At 40.4% G+C, this 13,950-nt stretch overlaps 1 protein-coding gene across 2 annotated transcripts in view; it reads right to left on the bottom strand.

The window, feature by feature from the left end:
- The window catches only part of CRBN (cereblon), a 24,709-nt gene extending 10,759 nt beyond the window's left edge, over window positions 1-13,950 (bottom strand). Inside the window, exons 1-5 of one of the 2 annotated variants that reach the window (XM_057704835.1) lie at window positions 13,847-13,950; window positions 10,245-10,357; window positions 7,553-7,755; window positions 6,590-6,739; window positions 2,000-2,159 (exon numbers count right to left, since the gene is read on the bottom strand). In XM_057704835.1, the coding sequence (XP_057560818.1) occupies window positions 2,000-2,159; window positions 6,590-6,739; window positions 7,553-7,755; window positions 10,245-10,357; window positions 13,847-13,913 (693 nt within the window). In that variant the 5' untranslated portion in view covers window positions 13,914-13,950. The remainder of the gene's footprint in view (window positions 1-1,999; window positions 2,160-6,589; window positions 6,740-7,552; window positions 7,756-10,244; window positions 10,358-13,846) is intronic. The other variant, XM_057704836.1, reaches the window with a different exon arrangement.

Here is a 13,950-nt window from a genome sequence, read left to right as displayed (position 1 = left end):
ATTTCAGTGTGCACACGCTGAGGTGCTTTAACCACAGAAGAGGAAGAATTTAATCAGTAATTCACACAAAAATTACAGTTAAAAAGTTTTATTTGCCTAACCCAAGTGCAGGTTTAAGAGGGCAAGATCCTGCAGAGAGAACACAGAACTAGTCGCCCAGAGCACTTAAGTCAGGAATTCATTCTAACCACTCTCACTCTAAGCTTAGAACTGTGCAGAGTTAACTTACGATTCATAAATGGCTAAGAATTTTTAATGAAAAATCTTAGTATGGAAGAATTATTATATAAATCAAAATACTCAGTACCTCCTGAAAACGTATCCAGTGACTGAAATACACAGCTATCTAAACACATGCAGGCAGTACCCTGAGGCGGTCAGCCCACTGCAGAAGCCCTCAGCACCACCCAGTGCCAGCCGCAGTGTAGGCACTGAATGACTCCACACGTTCCACAATGCCATGTGCCAACAGAGCTATCCTCCAGTACTCATTTTGGCAGTTACACGGAAAATAACTATGGCAGCAAAATCCTCCACTGTTCTACTGCTAAAAGAAACAAAAGTGAAAGTATACTTAAAGCGTCTGTATCAAGTCTGAAAACAGAAGTATTGCACAGCTATCCAAAAGTTACTGTAAACTTAAGGCAGTATCAATATTATAAAATCTTCAAAAATTTTAGTGTCAAAGCCTGGGAAACTTTAAGCTGTCTAACTAAACTTTCTCATCAGCATCTTCTTAGAAACACTAATTAAACCGCAGTATACCATGTCACAGATGGGTCGGCTGAAACACAGACTAACAAGACCAGGGAGCCTACAGAAACCCAGCCGTGAGCCTGCTGCCCACCGACCACCCATCCGCCACGAAGCTCGCTCCAGAACCTGGACGAATTCTGCTGCAAGACCGTTAAAAGTGGGGGTACAGTGACTAGCGCATGAGACCCTCTTATGAATGCTATATGCTAATTACATCAAATTAGGATCCTATGCTAATCTACGTCAAAATGAAAACCTTCACTACTCTCCATGACAAAAAATAAAGGATGATTAGCACAGGATTTCTCAGGTTACTACGGAAATTGTCTTTCCATATGTTTACTTTTTTTTCTTCAATTAGCCGAAACATAATTTTTTAAGGCATTTTAAGTTACAAAATAGCAGACTCTTGATAATGATGAGGGTTCTGAGAACATCTCAAACATGTGAAAAGCACCTTTCTCATAAAATGCAGTAAAACCAAGCTTCTCCAGAGTTCATCTTTCCATATTTTTAAAAGATAAATTTCAAAAAGCCAATTGGTTCTAAATTTAGAAACTAGTAAATTTTTCCTTCAGATAAAAATCATAAATATTAGGTATTTTACACTCAAAACTGATACACCTCACAAATGAGTACTAACAAGCTTCAGTATTTTTTCTAACAGAAAGAATGATCTAGCCAAAAGGATATACACATAGGAATTAATACCCCAACAGGCACTACTTTTAAAGAGCACTTAGCCTCAAGCCAATTTTTGTGATATCAATAGCGTTGTACAAAAAGCGCAAAAAAAGCTTCCTTTGAGAAGGTCAGAAGGAGCAAAACGTACTTCACTACTGTGTACTCTCCCAAACTCTTTGTCTGAGGCAAGGTGTTTATGAGCCAAGAGTCAAGCATCTCATCTGACCACAGTTTAATAAGAGATTCCTGTAGAATTTAAACCCACGAGTTATTAATACATCATTTACAGGCATAATAGCTGGAACACCTCACAGCAGCGTAACATTTTACTACCTTTTTTTTTCTTTTTTTCATTTTACTACTTTTGCAAACTGCTTTTACATAAACAGCTGTCTATGAAATTTTTAGAAGCTCCAGCATGATCAAACGCAGCTACAGGATTTCCCAGGAGGTGTCTGGAGAAGGAATCATGAGAGTTGTTTGCGTTTCTTTCTTTAAACAGGAAAAAAGCAACCTGTCTTCGTTTTTTGAAGATGCATTAAAAAAATCAGTTTCTCACCTTCTGATATTTCTGCCACCATTTATAGGAACACTGGTCTTCCCATGAGACAGGTTTTGAAGGAAATATCTGGCACTTGTTGAGGGATTCTAACTGAACTGCAGACATGGTTGAAGGCAACACACACTCAGGAAGAATTTGCACTTTAGCTTGCTGGATTCTAAAATAAAGAGAACCAGGCATGGTGTTCATTTTTTAAGATAAACTCCTCCAACTGTTAAGTTTCTAAACATTATGGGTAATTTCAAATAGTAAGATTTTCAAAGTTTTCTTTTGGAAACATATTCATCAAATGCTGATATTATGATACAAGACGTTTTCAAAAACTACTATATTTCATAAATCGTACCCAAGTTAAAACCAAAGATAACCTAAGATTTTTTTTATCTCACTGTGGAATGGAAAGGGTGATTTTTACATTTCGCATAAAGTCTATAAATGAAACAAAGTTAAAAAGAAATAAATCTACAGCCAATCCCGACCGCATATACCTCTAAATCAATTTCTCAGACATTCTTAGACACCGGACGCCTCCCCTCGCCCCACCACCTGATGTTGCCCCTACATCTATCTCTTCTCATAAACCACCTAACCCGAGGAGCAGGTAGAGAAAGAAAGAGATAATCAAGAACCCATTTACATGAATCAGATTAGATAAGACCACAGGATTACATGTAGCTTTATTTCTATGTGCATTTCTTTTCTCATTCCTAAACATTTACCCTGAATATGCAAAGACTCAAAATATCCATCATATTATCTTTCTTTACTTTAAAAATTATTTCGACTCCCATGAAAGTCATCATTCTAGAATGCTACTTGAGGATACCATAATTGCAAACATCTTATCATGAATTAGCGCCAAGAGGAAGGTTGTAACCCTGAGCCATTGTATTGTCTTATGGAGGCATTTTATCTCCTAGTACAGCTTTTCAAATGCAGAAGGTATCGACACATCCAAATGCTGGAACAAAACACTGTCAGACTGATGAAGTCAAACATATTACAAAATAATCACAATAATTACAATTACAATAACAATATTATAGTCATTACAAAAATATGACAAGTCACCGCTTCAATATTAATCACCTTTAGGAATTCTAAAGTGGCCCTTCATTGTAGCCACTGCCTCAACCCACAAAAGCTTGCAACACTTTGATACTTCTTCTGATTTATTAAGTAAAAATAGCTACATTTCTGAAAAATGTAGGTTTAATATTAGACTCACTCCACTAACTTTATTTCCTTCCTGCAAGCTCAAATTTATGTCTACATGACTTTGGAAAATGGTAAAATAAACTTGACTGTGTTCAAATGTTCTTATTAGAGTTCATTAAAAACAAAAGTAACTGAATAAGAATTATGTTTTACCCACCTAAGACATAAGATTTTATTATGATAAAAAATTAATGCTACTGAAAAATCAGCTTAGTGATCATTTTAGTCATTGGTCTGTACACAAGCTGTCAGTCACCTCACAGGGTTAAGCACTGCTCTGTGTTCTTTTGTGAAGCCTGCCCAGGGTCTGCTGCACACACGGCTGGTCCTCCCAGCAGCTGAGTTTTGGTTTTAACATAAGCTAGTTTTGTTTTTTCCCAACCTGTTTACGGCAGTTGTTTTGTACATAACTTACATAAATATTTTTTTGAAGTGGAAAGAGCTTTTTTAAAATGTATTTTACTCAAGTATAGCTGACTTACAATGTTGTGCTAATTTCTGACACACCATGAAGCGATTCAGCTATACACACACACACATTCTTTTTTATATTCTTTTCCATTATAGCTTATCACTGCATATTGAATATAGTTCCCTGGGCTATACACTAGGACCTTGTTGTTTCAGAATTTAAATAAATATTATAGCAACCAATAAAATATGAGCACTAAATTAAAACTGCTTCAATGAATATTAGGTTGAACCAAACAAATGCTTTCAAATTAGGTTCAGACAATTCTAATAGTGAGAAAAAAAGTGCACAAATCTGGAAGGCTTTCTGTGATCAAACAGCCTTCAATGACTTCAGAATCTCTCTCTGAAGAAAAACTACAGGTATAAACTGCAGAGAGATGATGCACAATCAAAGCTGTCAGCGCAGGAAAGACTAATGCCATTTCCAATCTGCAGAGCCAACTTGAAGCCAGTATCCTGTCTTTCCATCAAATGTAAAATGAATGAAGGGACATTTATATATTTTAAGTTAAAATAAAATAGTTAAGATATATATGTGTAAATTTCTATGACTTCTATTTTTAATTAACCCTTTTCACTAAAAATTATTCATCTCAATTATGACAGGTAAGAGGGCTTCTTTTGTAATTCCAAATAGAGTATTAATTTCCTTTTCCTCTCTTCATGTAGAAATACTCAGGAATTTCTAAAGAGTCCTATAGTGATTCAATGATACACTTGTACCTTTTTTTAAATTAATTTTTCAAATAAATTTGCATGTGTTTTAGAAGATGCCACAGAAATAAAGACTCAATTGGAAAAGGTCAGAAGGTAGCAATATACTTTTTATATGTGAAGAGTCATTTACGTAAAAGACAACTGACTATTACCTGGTACTGCATTACTAGAGAAAAGGAAACTGGCCTGAGTTGCAACTATGCAATGGAGGAATTCTGGTTTAGTGGGAAGAGCACTGGTTTGGAAGTCAGGGACCTAGAACCCACCACCTAGTGCCTACTAGTTGTATGACTTCAGGCAAATTACTAAAACCTTTCTAGCACTTAGTTTCCTTTATTGAAAAGAGAGGAGCTTGCACTAGATGATTTCCATAGTTTCTTCCATTTCACCATTTCCAGTGATACAGGACCAGAAGCCAAAGAATTCTCACTCCATGAAGGTCCTTTAAATTAAGACAGACTCACTTTTGTGAGAGGCCGTGGTAGTGGGTCTAAGGAATACTACACAGAACAGGCCCTTTCCCAGTCCTATCCGGCCCTATCACATGCTAATCTCTGCTAGAGTCAAATGTATATCCCTTGACTTGCTTTCACAGTTAAGGGTCTATTGCCATCTTGTGTTCAAACTAGTTTTCCACAATCACAAGTCACTGATGTCGACAGTCTCAGAAATATACTTTACCCTAAGTCAATCTGCCAATATGGTTTCTGGAACACAGTATTCACAAATATTCAAAATTTTATACGCATGGGAAGAGGAAGTACTTTAAAAATGGAACTGTTGGTAAAATCCACAGCAACAGAACAGCTCGCTAACTGCCTCAACACAGAGCCCTCAGGGGCACACTTTCATTCATTCATGTGACACTGATGGTCCTAAATGCAGAACATATGGAAGCCTCAGCCACTGTCCCGAGCAGCTCGCCTTTTGAGGGAGACGGACACACGACCCTATAATGACAGTATACTGTGTTCAATGCTGTGAGACTTCCCACAGTGAATGCTCTGGGGGAGTACCAGGAGGGTAGCGCTAAAGATGCCTGAGGGCTCTGGCACCACACCCCTCATTCTTCTATGCTCTCTCAAGCCCCAAAGAGTGGCTGACCCACCAATATTTTCATAGTTGAGTCATATTTATGAATGCCCGCTATGTGAACAAAACAGACAAAAAGTTATTGCCCTCATGGAGCTCGTATTCTTTTTTAAATCTTTAAAAACCCCTCTGAATGTCCATGTGTTCAGAAGACGTTACCTGTGTAACACAGACATCTGACAAGATTCTCAACTGTGGCTACAGATAAGAGACCAATTCACTAGGACTGGGGGGACCCAAGAATCTCTATCTTTCTAAGATGTCACTGGTGATTCTTAGGCACCACAGTTAAGAACCACTCCTATAAAAGGAAACATGCAGTGTTGAGGACAATATGCTGTGCGGTTGTTTTGGAGGTTTGTTTGTTTGTTTTAAGAGTAAAGGCAAACTGCATTTTTTAAGTGAGTGAAATAACCCTAAAATTTGTGAAATAACTCTATCCATGAGAGCCACATCAAAATGGTAACTGCTAAAAAAGAACACTCAGAGAATTTCTACACTGCACAAGGCCCAGAGATGACAAGCACTTCCAGATCACTCATCAAGTGTGTGATTTGCTACAGGTGGGAGAACCTTCACGGTGGAGACGGGCGCTCAGTGTAAACACTCTCCATGGCCAAGACAGGGCGGGTGGCAGGCTGACTGCGTGGCTCTCCATGCACAGGAATGCCACTCACAGCTCACCAGGCTCTCACCTCCCACCCTTTTTACTCTGAAGAGAGGTCTTCCAGCCCAGAAAAGCCCTGCCCCAAATAACACTGCTGGTTGGGTTTATTACTGTTCCCAAACCTAGAGGGACATTCGAATCACCTGGCAATGATCAGGAGCCATGCTGTGGCCTCCCTCCCAGACTGATCGCCCTCTAGGGGTTGGAGGGGAGGTTGCAACTCAAGTGTCTACAGTTTTCCAAACTTCCCAGGGCATCTAATGTAGAGCCAAGCTGGAAACCCCTAGGCTATACTTTCAAAGGGAAAAGAACTAGTTAAAAGTTACAAAACGTGAAGGGTCAGCAAAACAGAAAAAATATAAGAAAACCATTTCATTTTATGATGTTCAAGGAGCTTTAAGACAGACGGTATTTCTTACCCGTCTGACTGTGTCCTGAGCTCAAGGACTTTGAATCTTTGTCTTCCGATTGCTTTCACTTTCACAATTTCAATTCCGAAATCCTGCTCTTCTCGATAGGCGTATATCTCTGCTGTTGTTCCAAACTGTGCTTCCCTTTCCTGTACGTTACTTCCAAGGTAAATTTTAAAAAGGAAACGGTTTTGAACATTTAGTTTTCAAATATGCAAAGTCGACAAAAGCAATACATGTGGGAAAACAATTTGTAGCAACTGGCTCTCATCGCACAGCTATTTAATTCTATTTATTTTAGAATCACACAGGGAATGGAGATATACAAAATGGCTTCAGAAAGTGCAATTAGAGCCCATTAGGAAAAGAATAGATTTCTAGTCATTGAAAATGACCTAGGACGGCCAGGGGGTTAAACTCTCACTTCCCAAACCAGACACCCAGCAGATCATCCCTTCTGAAGCTTATCAGCAGCACCCTAAGGCAGGGGGCGGGACACCTTCCTGTATGGATTTCCTGTCTCTATCACTGACTTCCTCTCGTTGTCATGGGATCCTTGAAATTCTGCTTCAATTTAGCACTGGTCTGTAAGAGGACAACTTAGGAATTTGAAGACAGAGAAATAACTCGTCGCTCTTTTGTAAAAGTAATCCTCTACATTACAATAAGAAAGTCCTCTTTTCCTTTAAATAAAGACAGTTCTTGAAAATAAGATTCTAGAAATGTTTTTCATTGAATATTAATGATTTACAACCTTTCAAATACCAGAAAGTTCAAGTGTGTGTGAAAGCGAAAGCCTGATTTAGACGGTAGCGATCACACCAAAATACTCCAACTTTCAACCTTATCAAAGTGTTTTACTTCCTTGTCCCGTCTCCTATGCATGCAAAACAGTAGTCAGTTCTGGCTTTAAAACAACCTCTCCTGTGACTGCACCAGACAGTGTTAAGTCAATGTGCTCTAAGATTTTACCTGTATGCAAGCACCGCGAAGGTTCTATCCTTCTGAATTAAATTGCGCACCATACTGACTTCTTGGGGATTGAAAAGCTGGAGAGGTAAGGTCTGCCCAGGGATCAGGATCATCATCACCTGGGGCAGGACGGGAATCACCGGACAGCTGTCATCGTCGTGCAAAGTCCTGCCATGAAATTCCTCCATATCAGAGCCCAGATACTACAGAAGAACACACACAGGTCCAGTGTCATGACAGGTGCGGAATGAAAACACAAGCTAAACAGACTGAACAGCACATCACCATAAAGGAACATACACAGAGGATACAAATATTTAAATAATGAACGTGCTGTATCACCATCCCACGGTGAAAATCTATTTTTGACTCTTAGAAGTAGAATTTCTAATTTCTTGTGAAGAACCTCTCACATACATATTTAAGAGCCTTTTTTAAGTTCAAAATATTGGGTTGGCCAAAAGTTCATTCGTTCTTTTCCCATAAGATGGCTCCAGTAGTCTTAGTTGTCTTTAACTTCATTTGAAACAATTTTGTTAGACTGTCCTGTGACAGCTGTCACATCAGCATGCATTTAAAAAAAACATCAAAATTGGTGAATTTTTGTGTAGCCATTTTAACATCGAAGACAGAAGAAAAAAAATCAACATTTTCAGCATATTATGCTTTATTATTTCAAGAAAGGTAAAAACGCAACTGAAATGCAAAAAAAAGATTTGTGCAGTGTGTGGAGAAGGTGCTGTGACTGATCAAATGTGTCAAAAGTGGTTTGCAAAGTTTCGTGCTGGAGATTTCTCGATGGACGATGCTCCACGGTTGGGAAGACAATCTGAAGTTGAGAGCGATCACATCGAGACATTAATTGAGAACAATCAACACTACAGCACGCGGGAGACAGCCGACATACTCTAAATATCCACATCAAGCGCTGAAAGTCATTTGCACCAGCTTGGTTATGTTAATCACTCTGACGTTTGGGTTCCACCTAAGTTAAGGGAAGAAAACCTTCTTGACTGTATTTCCTCATGCAGTTCTCTACTGAAATGTAATAAAAACATTCCGTTTTTCAAAACAAAGGGTGATGGGTGATGAAAAGTGGTTACTGTACAAAGACAGACATTGAATATTCATAGTGCTGCTGAGAAACCAAAAGCAACCGACCTTTACATCCACATGAGAATGGGTGAGTGAATTGTGATGTGAGGACAAAAATAAGTTGCCTGCCATTCCAGCAACAAGGAATGTTCCCCACCATCAGGCCACTGCAGAGAGGATTCAGGATGCAGAAAAGCAGGACACTGGCCCCAGATAGCTGAGCCGCAGATCAAAGCAGTGGTTTCAATGAGCCCAGACACTTCCATCTTCCCATAAATAGAAAAGCGCTAAATTTATTAACTTGAGATGTCTGTTTTTTGTAATTAACAGTAATCTTTTGATGTTCTATTGTATGTTAGTTTGTTTTTCAGCAAAACCCCCTTTATATCCTGGCTCCTCTTTGGAGCAGTCCTTCAGAGCTATCTGAGAGGCTGTGGGCCGGGCTAGTCCTCAGTAAGGCCCTGAATAAAACTTAACTCACTGCATTTAGGTTGTGCATTTTTCTTTCATTGGCAGATGTATACGTAATAAAATACTATACAGCAGTTAAAAAAAAAGTGAATACTATACAATAATGTGGAACAGAAGAGATGGTGGGGCAAGTGAAATGAACCACCACCAACCACACCAAAGGCCAGTCTTCATTCAAAGAAGGTGAAGTTGTATATATGGTGGGATTGGGAGTCATCTATTACGAGCTCTTTCTGGAAAACCAAACTATTAATTCCAACAAGTACTGCTCCCAGTTACACCAGCTGAAAGCAGCACTCGAAAAGCAACCGGAATTAGTCAACAGCAAATGCGTACTCTTCCATCAGGATAACGCAAGACCATATGTTTCTTTGATGACCAGGCAAAAACTGTTATGGCTTGGCTGGGAATTTCTGATTCATCCGCTGTATTCACCAGACATTGCACCTTCACATTTCCACTTATTTTGGTCTTTACAAAATTCTCTTAAGAGAAAAAACTTCAATTCCCTGGAAGACCGTAAAAGGCACCTGGAACAGTTTTTTGTTCAGAAAGATAAAAAGTTTTGGGAAGAAGGAATCACGAAGTTGCCTAAAAAATGGAAGAAGGTAGTGGAACAAAAGGGTGAATACATTGTTCAACAAAGTTTTTGGTGAAAATGAAAAACATGTCTTTTATTTTTATTTAAAAACCAAAGGCACTTTTTGGCCAACCCAATATCTGATCACTTTTTGGCCAACCCAATATCTGATTCTGACTAAGCTACACATCTTTATGTCCAAAGAGCATAAATGACAAGTATAAAATGCTAGTATGTTAAATAACACCCTGGGACCCAGTAGTACAGGGAATGAGAAGTACTTCAGTAGCCCCATTACTAGCAAAAATGTAAGGAGGGCAACAATTCTTTAAAGAATTACAACGAGTAACAGAGATGGTATCAAACTGCTTAAAAATGACAGCTTAAGACTGTTTATCTACTGTCAAGAAGCCCACGTCCTCGTCCACAATTTCTGGCGTGGGCTAACGTCCGGTAATGCTAAAAGCAGCCATTTGTTTTCAAGAACTTTCATCTATAGTTAAATGTACATATCTATTATACTAAACCTGTTACAAAATCACATACTGTATGTGATGTCGGCAGACTAGTGTCAAAATTTATGATGTTCGGTTTCTTGGATTCTTTGCTATCCTGGTCTTCAACTTCCATTTCAATTTCATCTTCTTCTTCATCCTCTGCTGTAAGAGTACAATATTATAAGGGAAAAAAAAGAAAAAAAGAAAAACCAAAGGCATGAAAATGTAAAAGCTATGTTCCCTTTCAAATACATAATTCCTTCATGAGGATTCCGGGTCCATGAAAAGAGAGGTTCTTGTAAATACCACACACACTTAGGCATCTGGAAGGTACTGTGAAGAGGCAGCCAGAGGGCTGGGGTCTAGGCTGGGCTCTGCCACTAACTCCTTTTTTTTAAATCAATGTTTAATTTTAGTATAGTTTAAGACTCACAGAAAAGCTGCAAAGATAGTAGAGAGTTCCTGTATACCTCACGTCATTTCCTGATAGTTAGTGTCTCATACTAGTGCGGTGCATCTGTCATAAACAAGGGGTCAGCGTTGGCACCTTACCATTACCTAAACACGTATTATTTGGATTCCCTTAGTTTTTATCTAATATCCTTTTTCTGTTTCAGGACCCCATCCAGGACACCACACTACATTTAGTTGTCACATCTCCTTAGCCTCCTCTGGGCTGGGATTGTCTCTCAGACTTTCCTGGTTTTGATGGCTTTGACAGCTTTGAGAACTACTAGTCAGGCATTTTTGTACATCTCTCAATTAGGGTTGGTGTTTTGCAGACGAAGCCCAGGTTGGTGAAGAGCCATTTTCATCATGTGATAGCAAGGGTGCACACTACTGACATGACTTAAAACTGCTGAAGCTCACCGTGATCACCTGGCTGAGGTAGTGTCAGTCAGATTTCTCCACTGGAAAGCTACTCTCCCCCTCCTTTCCACACTGTACTCTTTGTAAGCAAATCGTTAGGGACAACCCACATCTAAGGGGTAGGGGTTATGTTCCACGTCCTTGAAGGAGGGCGACCTGCAGAAGTGATTTGAAAGTCTTCTGCGCAGGAGAGTTCTCTCTTCTCCCTTGCTAGGAACTAACTCTGACACCTCGGACGATTCATCCCACCTGATTAACCCTTAGTTTGCTCATCTGAAAAATGACAGGCATGAACAAGACAATCTCTAAAGTTCTTTCAAACGTTTAACTTTAAAGAGTTTCTAGAGCAGACAGAAGGGAAGCAAGGAAAGAAGAAGGAAGGAGAGAGGGAGGGAGAGAAGGGAGGAAGGAGGGAGGGAGGGAGCCCCCAAGTAAACCTCTATATAGATAAAATATCTTTACAAGACAGTTATTTTCCTTTGTGCATATCATTAACGCAAACCACCTCCAGCTAGATCACTGACAAGAAAATATAAATGTTTTTCAATATGGTAACTGCCTTGGACTTTCTATTCATTCTTATAAATTTCTTAGCTATCAGGCTTTATCAAAGAGAACAACACAATTATTTCAATTTAAATTCAAATGTTCAATGATTTAACACTTCATACAAAATTTTCCTAAGAACAAAGAAATTTCAACAAGAGACCAAGAGATAACAAAGAAAAGTCTAAATCGATGACAAAAATATTCTGAATCTACTTCCTTGCATTCACAATTGTGACAGCATGGCTTTCACTAGGCACTTTGACACTTCACTGCTCTATTACACAGAGTTTAAAAGGTCAAATTTTAGCTTAAAGGCTAGAATTCATAGTTTTAAAATTTACATTTTAACTGTTCCAACTTCATCTCCAAATGATTTCCTTACACAAAGTAGCTTTTCTCATATATATGGCAGAAACCCACTTCCCCCTACTTGGCTCTTCATCTATTAATGTTTTGTTTGGTTGGAACAGATTCTTTGAATCTTAACTATTAAGCTACATCCTTAGCACTTAAAGTGGATTACTCTTCAAAACAATTCATACTACATGGATGTATGGAGAATCCAATGATCCTACAAATAAAACTCATATATGATTTGCAAAAGCATGATTATTGTATTGACAATCTGAACCCTTTCGCTTCTGATTTTTTGTTCAACAAAACACAGGCGGACTGTTCAGAGCTCCAGGTTGAAGTGTGATGACTCATCTCATGCAGGAGCACCATGTGGATGCCAACAGAACATCAGCATCTTCCCTGACACACTGGATTTGGCACAGACAGAGCAGGGCGGATGTCTCTGAAAAAAACAGCTCAGCTCTTCAGTTAAGTTCAATTCAGCCAAGTTGCTTCCGGATCGACCACTGACTCTGATCCTGATTGATTTTTATGGAAAAGGTCCCTCCTATATGGAGACCATACCTTCAGTTTCTTCCTCCTCCAACACTCGCCACTGCCACTGGGCAAATTAGTCCTCCAAGCACAGCTTTCCTTAGGTCTGAAACCCACTACTGTTTCTTCGCGACCCACAGAAAAACTCTGAGCCCCACTGGCAAGAGATGCAAGATTCCCAACACTCCAATCCAAGCAACCTTTCAGGCCTTATCTTCTGCAAGCCTATCCTATGTTATATGCTTTTGGATGTCTCCAGTACATCTCACAGGTCTTTCAACCAATCCCTCTAGGCCCTGAACAATCCCTCCCTCTGATGGAGGACAACAGTATTCACTCATCTGGGCTAAACCAACGGCCTCCTGCTAGTTATACTTTCAGGAGCCTCATATAGATGATAAACCTCCTCAAATATCAGACTGTGTATCATACTTCTTTACATCTCCAGGACACCTAACACACTTCCTGGCACACCGTGAAGGGACTCAGCTAATAGTCTTAGTTTGGCTGATACAGCTCTTGGAAAGCATCTCCTGTCTAGAGCATTCCACAACAAAACTGTACAATTATTCCAGGCTTTTCTTCTGCCCAGTATTCCAACATAAGTCCAAGGTCTAAAGTTTCACAAAACATAAAAGAGAAAACTGAATTTAACTTCACAGTCCTAAGAATCTCTAACTAAGCATATTCTACCATGTGCTTGAACTACATGCCTAAGAACAGAACAAACACTGTCACCGCAGTGAAGCGGTTAAGAGACACCAGCTTTGCAGACAGACTCGGAGACGAGTCCTGGCCCTAAAACTGTGTGACCCTGGGCAAGTCACACACTAACCTGCCAGTCCATTTCTCACCCACCGAATCAGCATTAGAAAAGTGATGTGGGGGAGGATTAAATGGAGAAACGCATGCAAAGCGCTTACTGCAGGACCCATGACGTGGCAAACGGTTAACACATGGTAGCTGTCACTCTTATCAAAGGGAAGAAGTCCAGGAAAAGTCTGGGCTCCTGAGCTCTTTCCCAGTCCCCTCTCCCCCGACCCAGTTTCAGGCCATCTCCTTGCAGCCAAGTTCTGGACACACGGAGGATGGAGAGCATGGGGTCTCTGCCTTTGGGGGCGACCTGCTCCCCGACCCCCAAACCCTCGTCCCCAGCCCGGGAGGGCAGAGCTGCTGGGAGAAGCGCCGCGACTGGGTCCCTGGCCAGCGGCCCGATGCGCGGCCGCTTCCCGCACGGCCCCACCGGCTATGCAGTGCCACCCGCCTCCCTGGCCCCGCTGCTCCGCTCGCGGCTCGGGCCTCGCCCCCTCCCACTGCCGGGGACCGGCCCCGGGCGGTTACCGGGCAGGAGCGGCAAGTGATTGCCCATGTTGTGCGCAGCGTCCTGCGGGTCTCCCTCGTCGGCCATGTCTGTTTACCCGCAGAGGAGCCTGGGACAGGGCGGC

Source organism: Hippopotamus amphibius, chromosome 13, assembly GCF_030028045.1.
Source record: "Hippopotamus amphibius kiboko isolate mHipAmp2 chromosome 13, mHipAmp2.hap2, whole genome shotgun sequence".
In the NCBI taxonomy this organism is placed as follows: Eukaryota; Metazoa; Chordata; class Mammalia; order Artiodactyla; family Hippopotamidae; genus Hippopotamus; species Hippopotamus amphibius.
The sequence above is the reverse complement of the archived record's forward strand: the minus strand, read 5'-3'. Positions and strand labels throughout refer to the sequence as shown.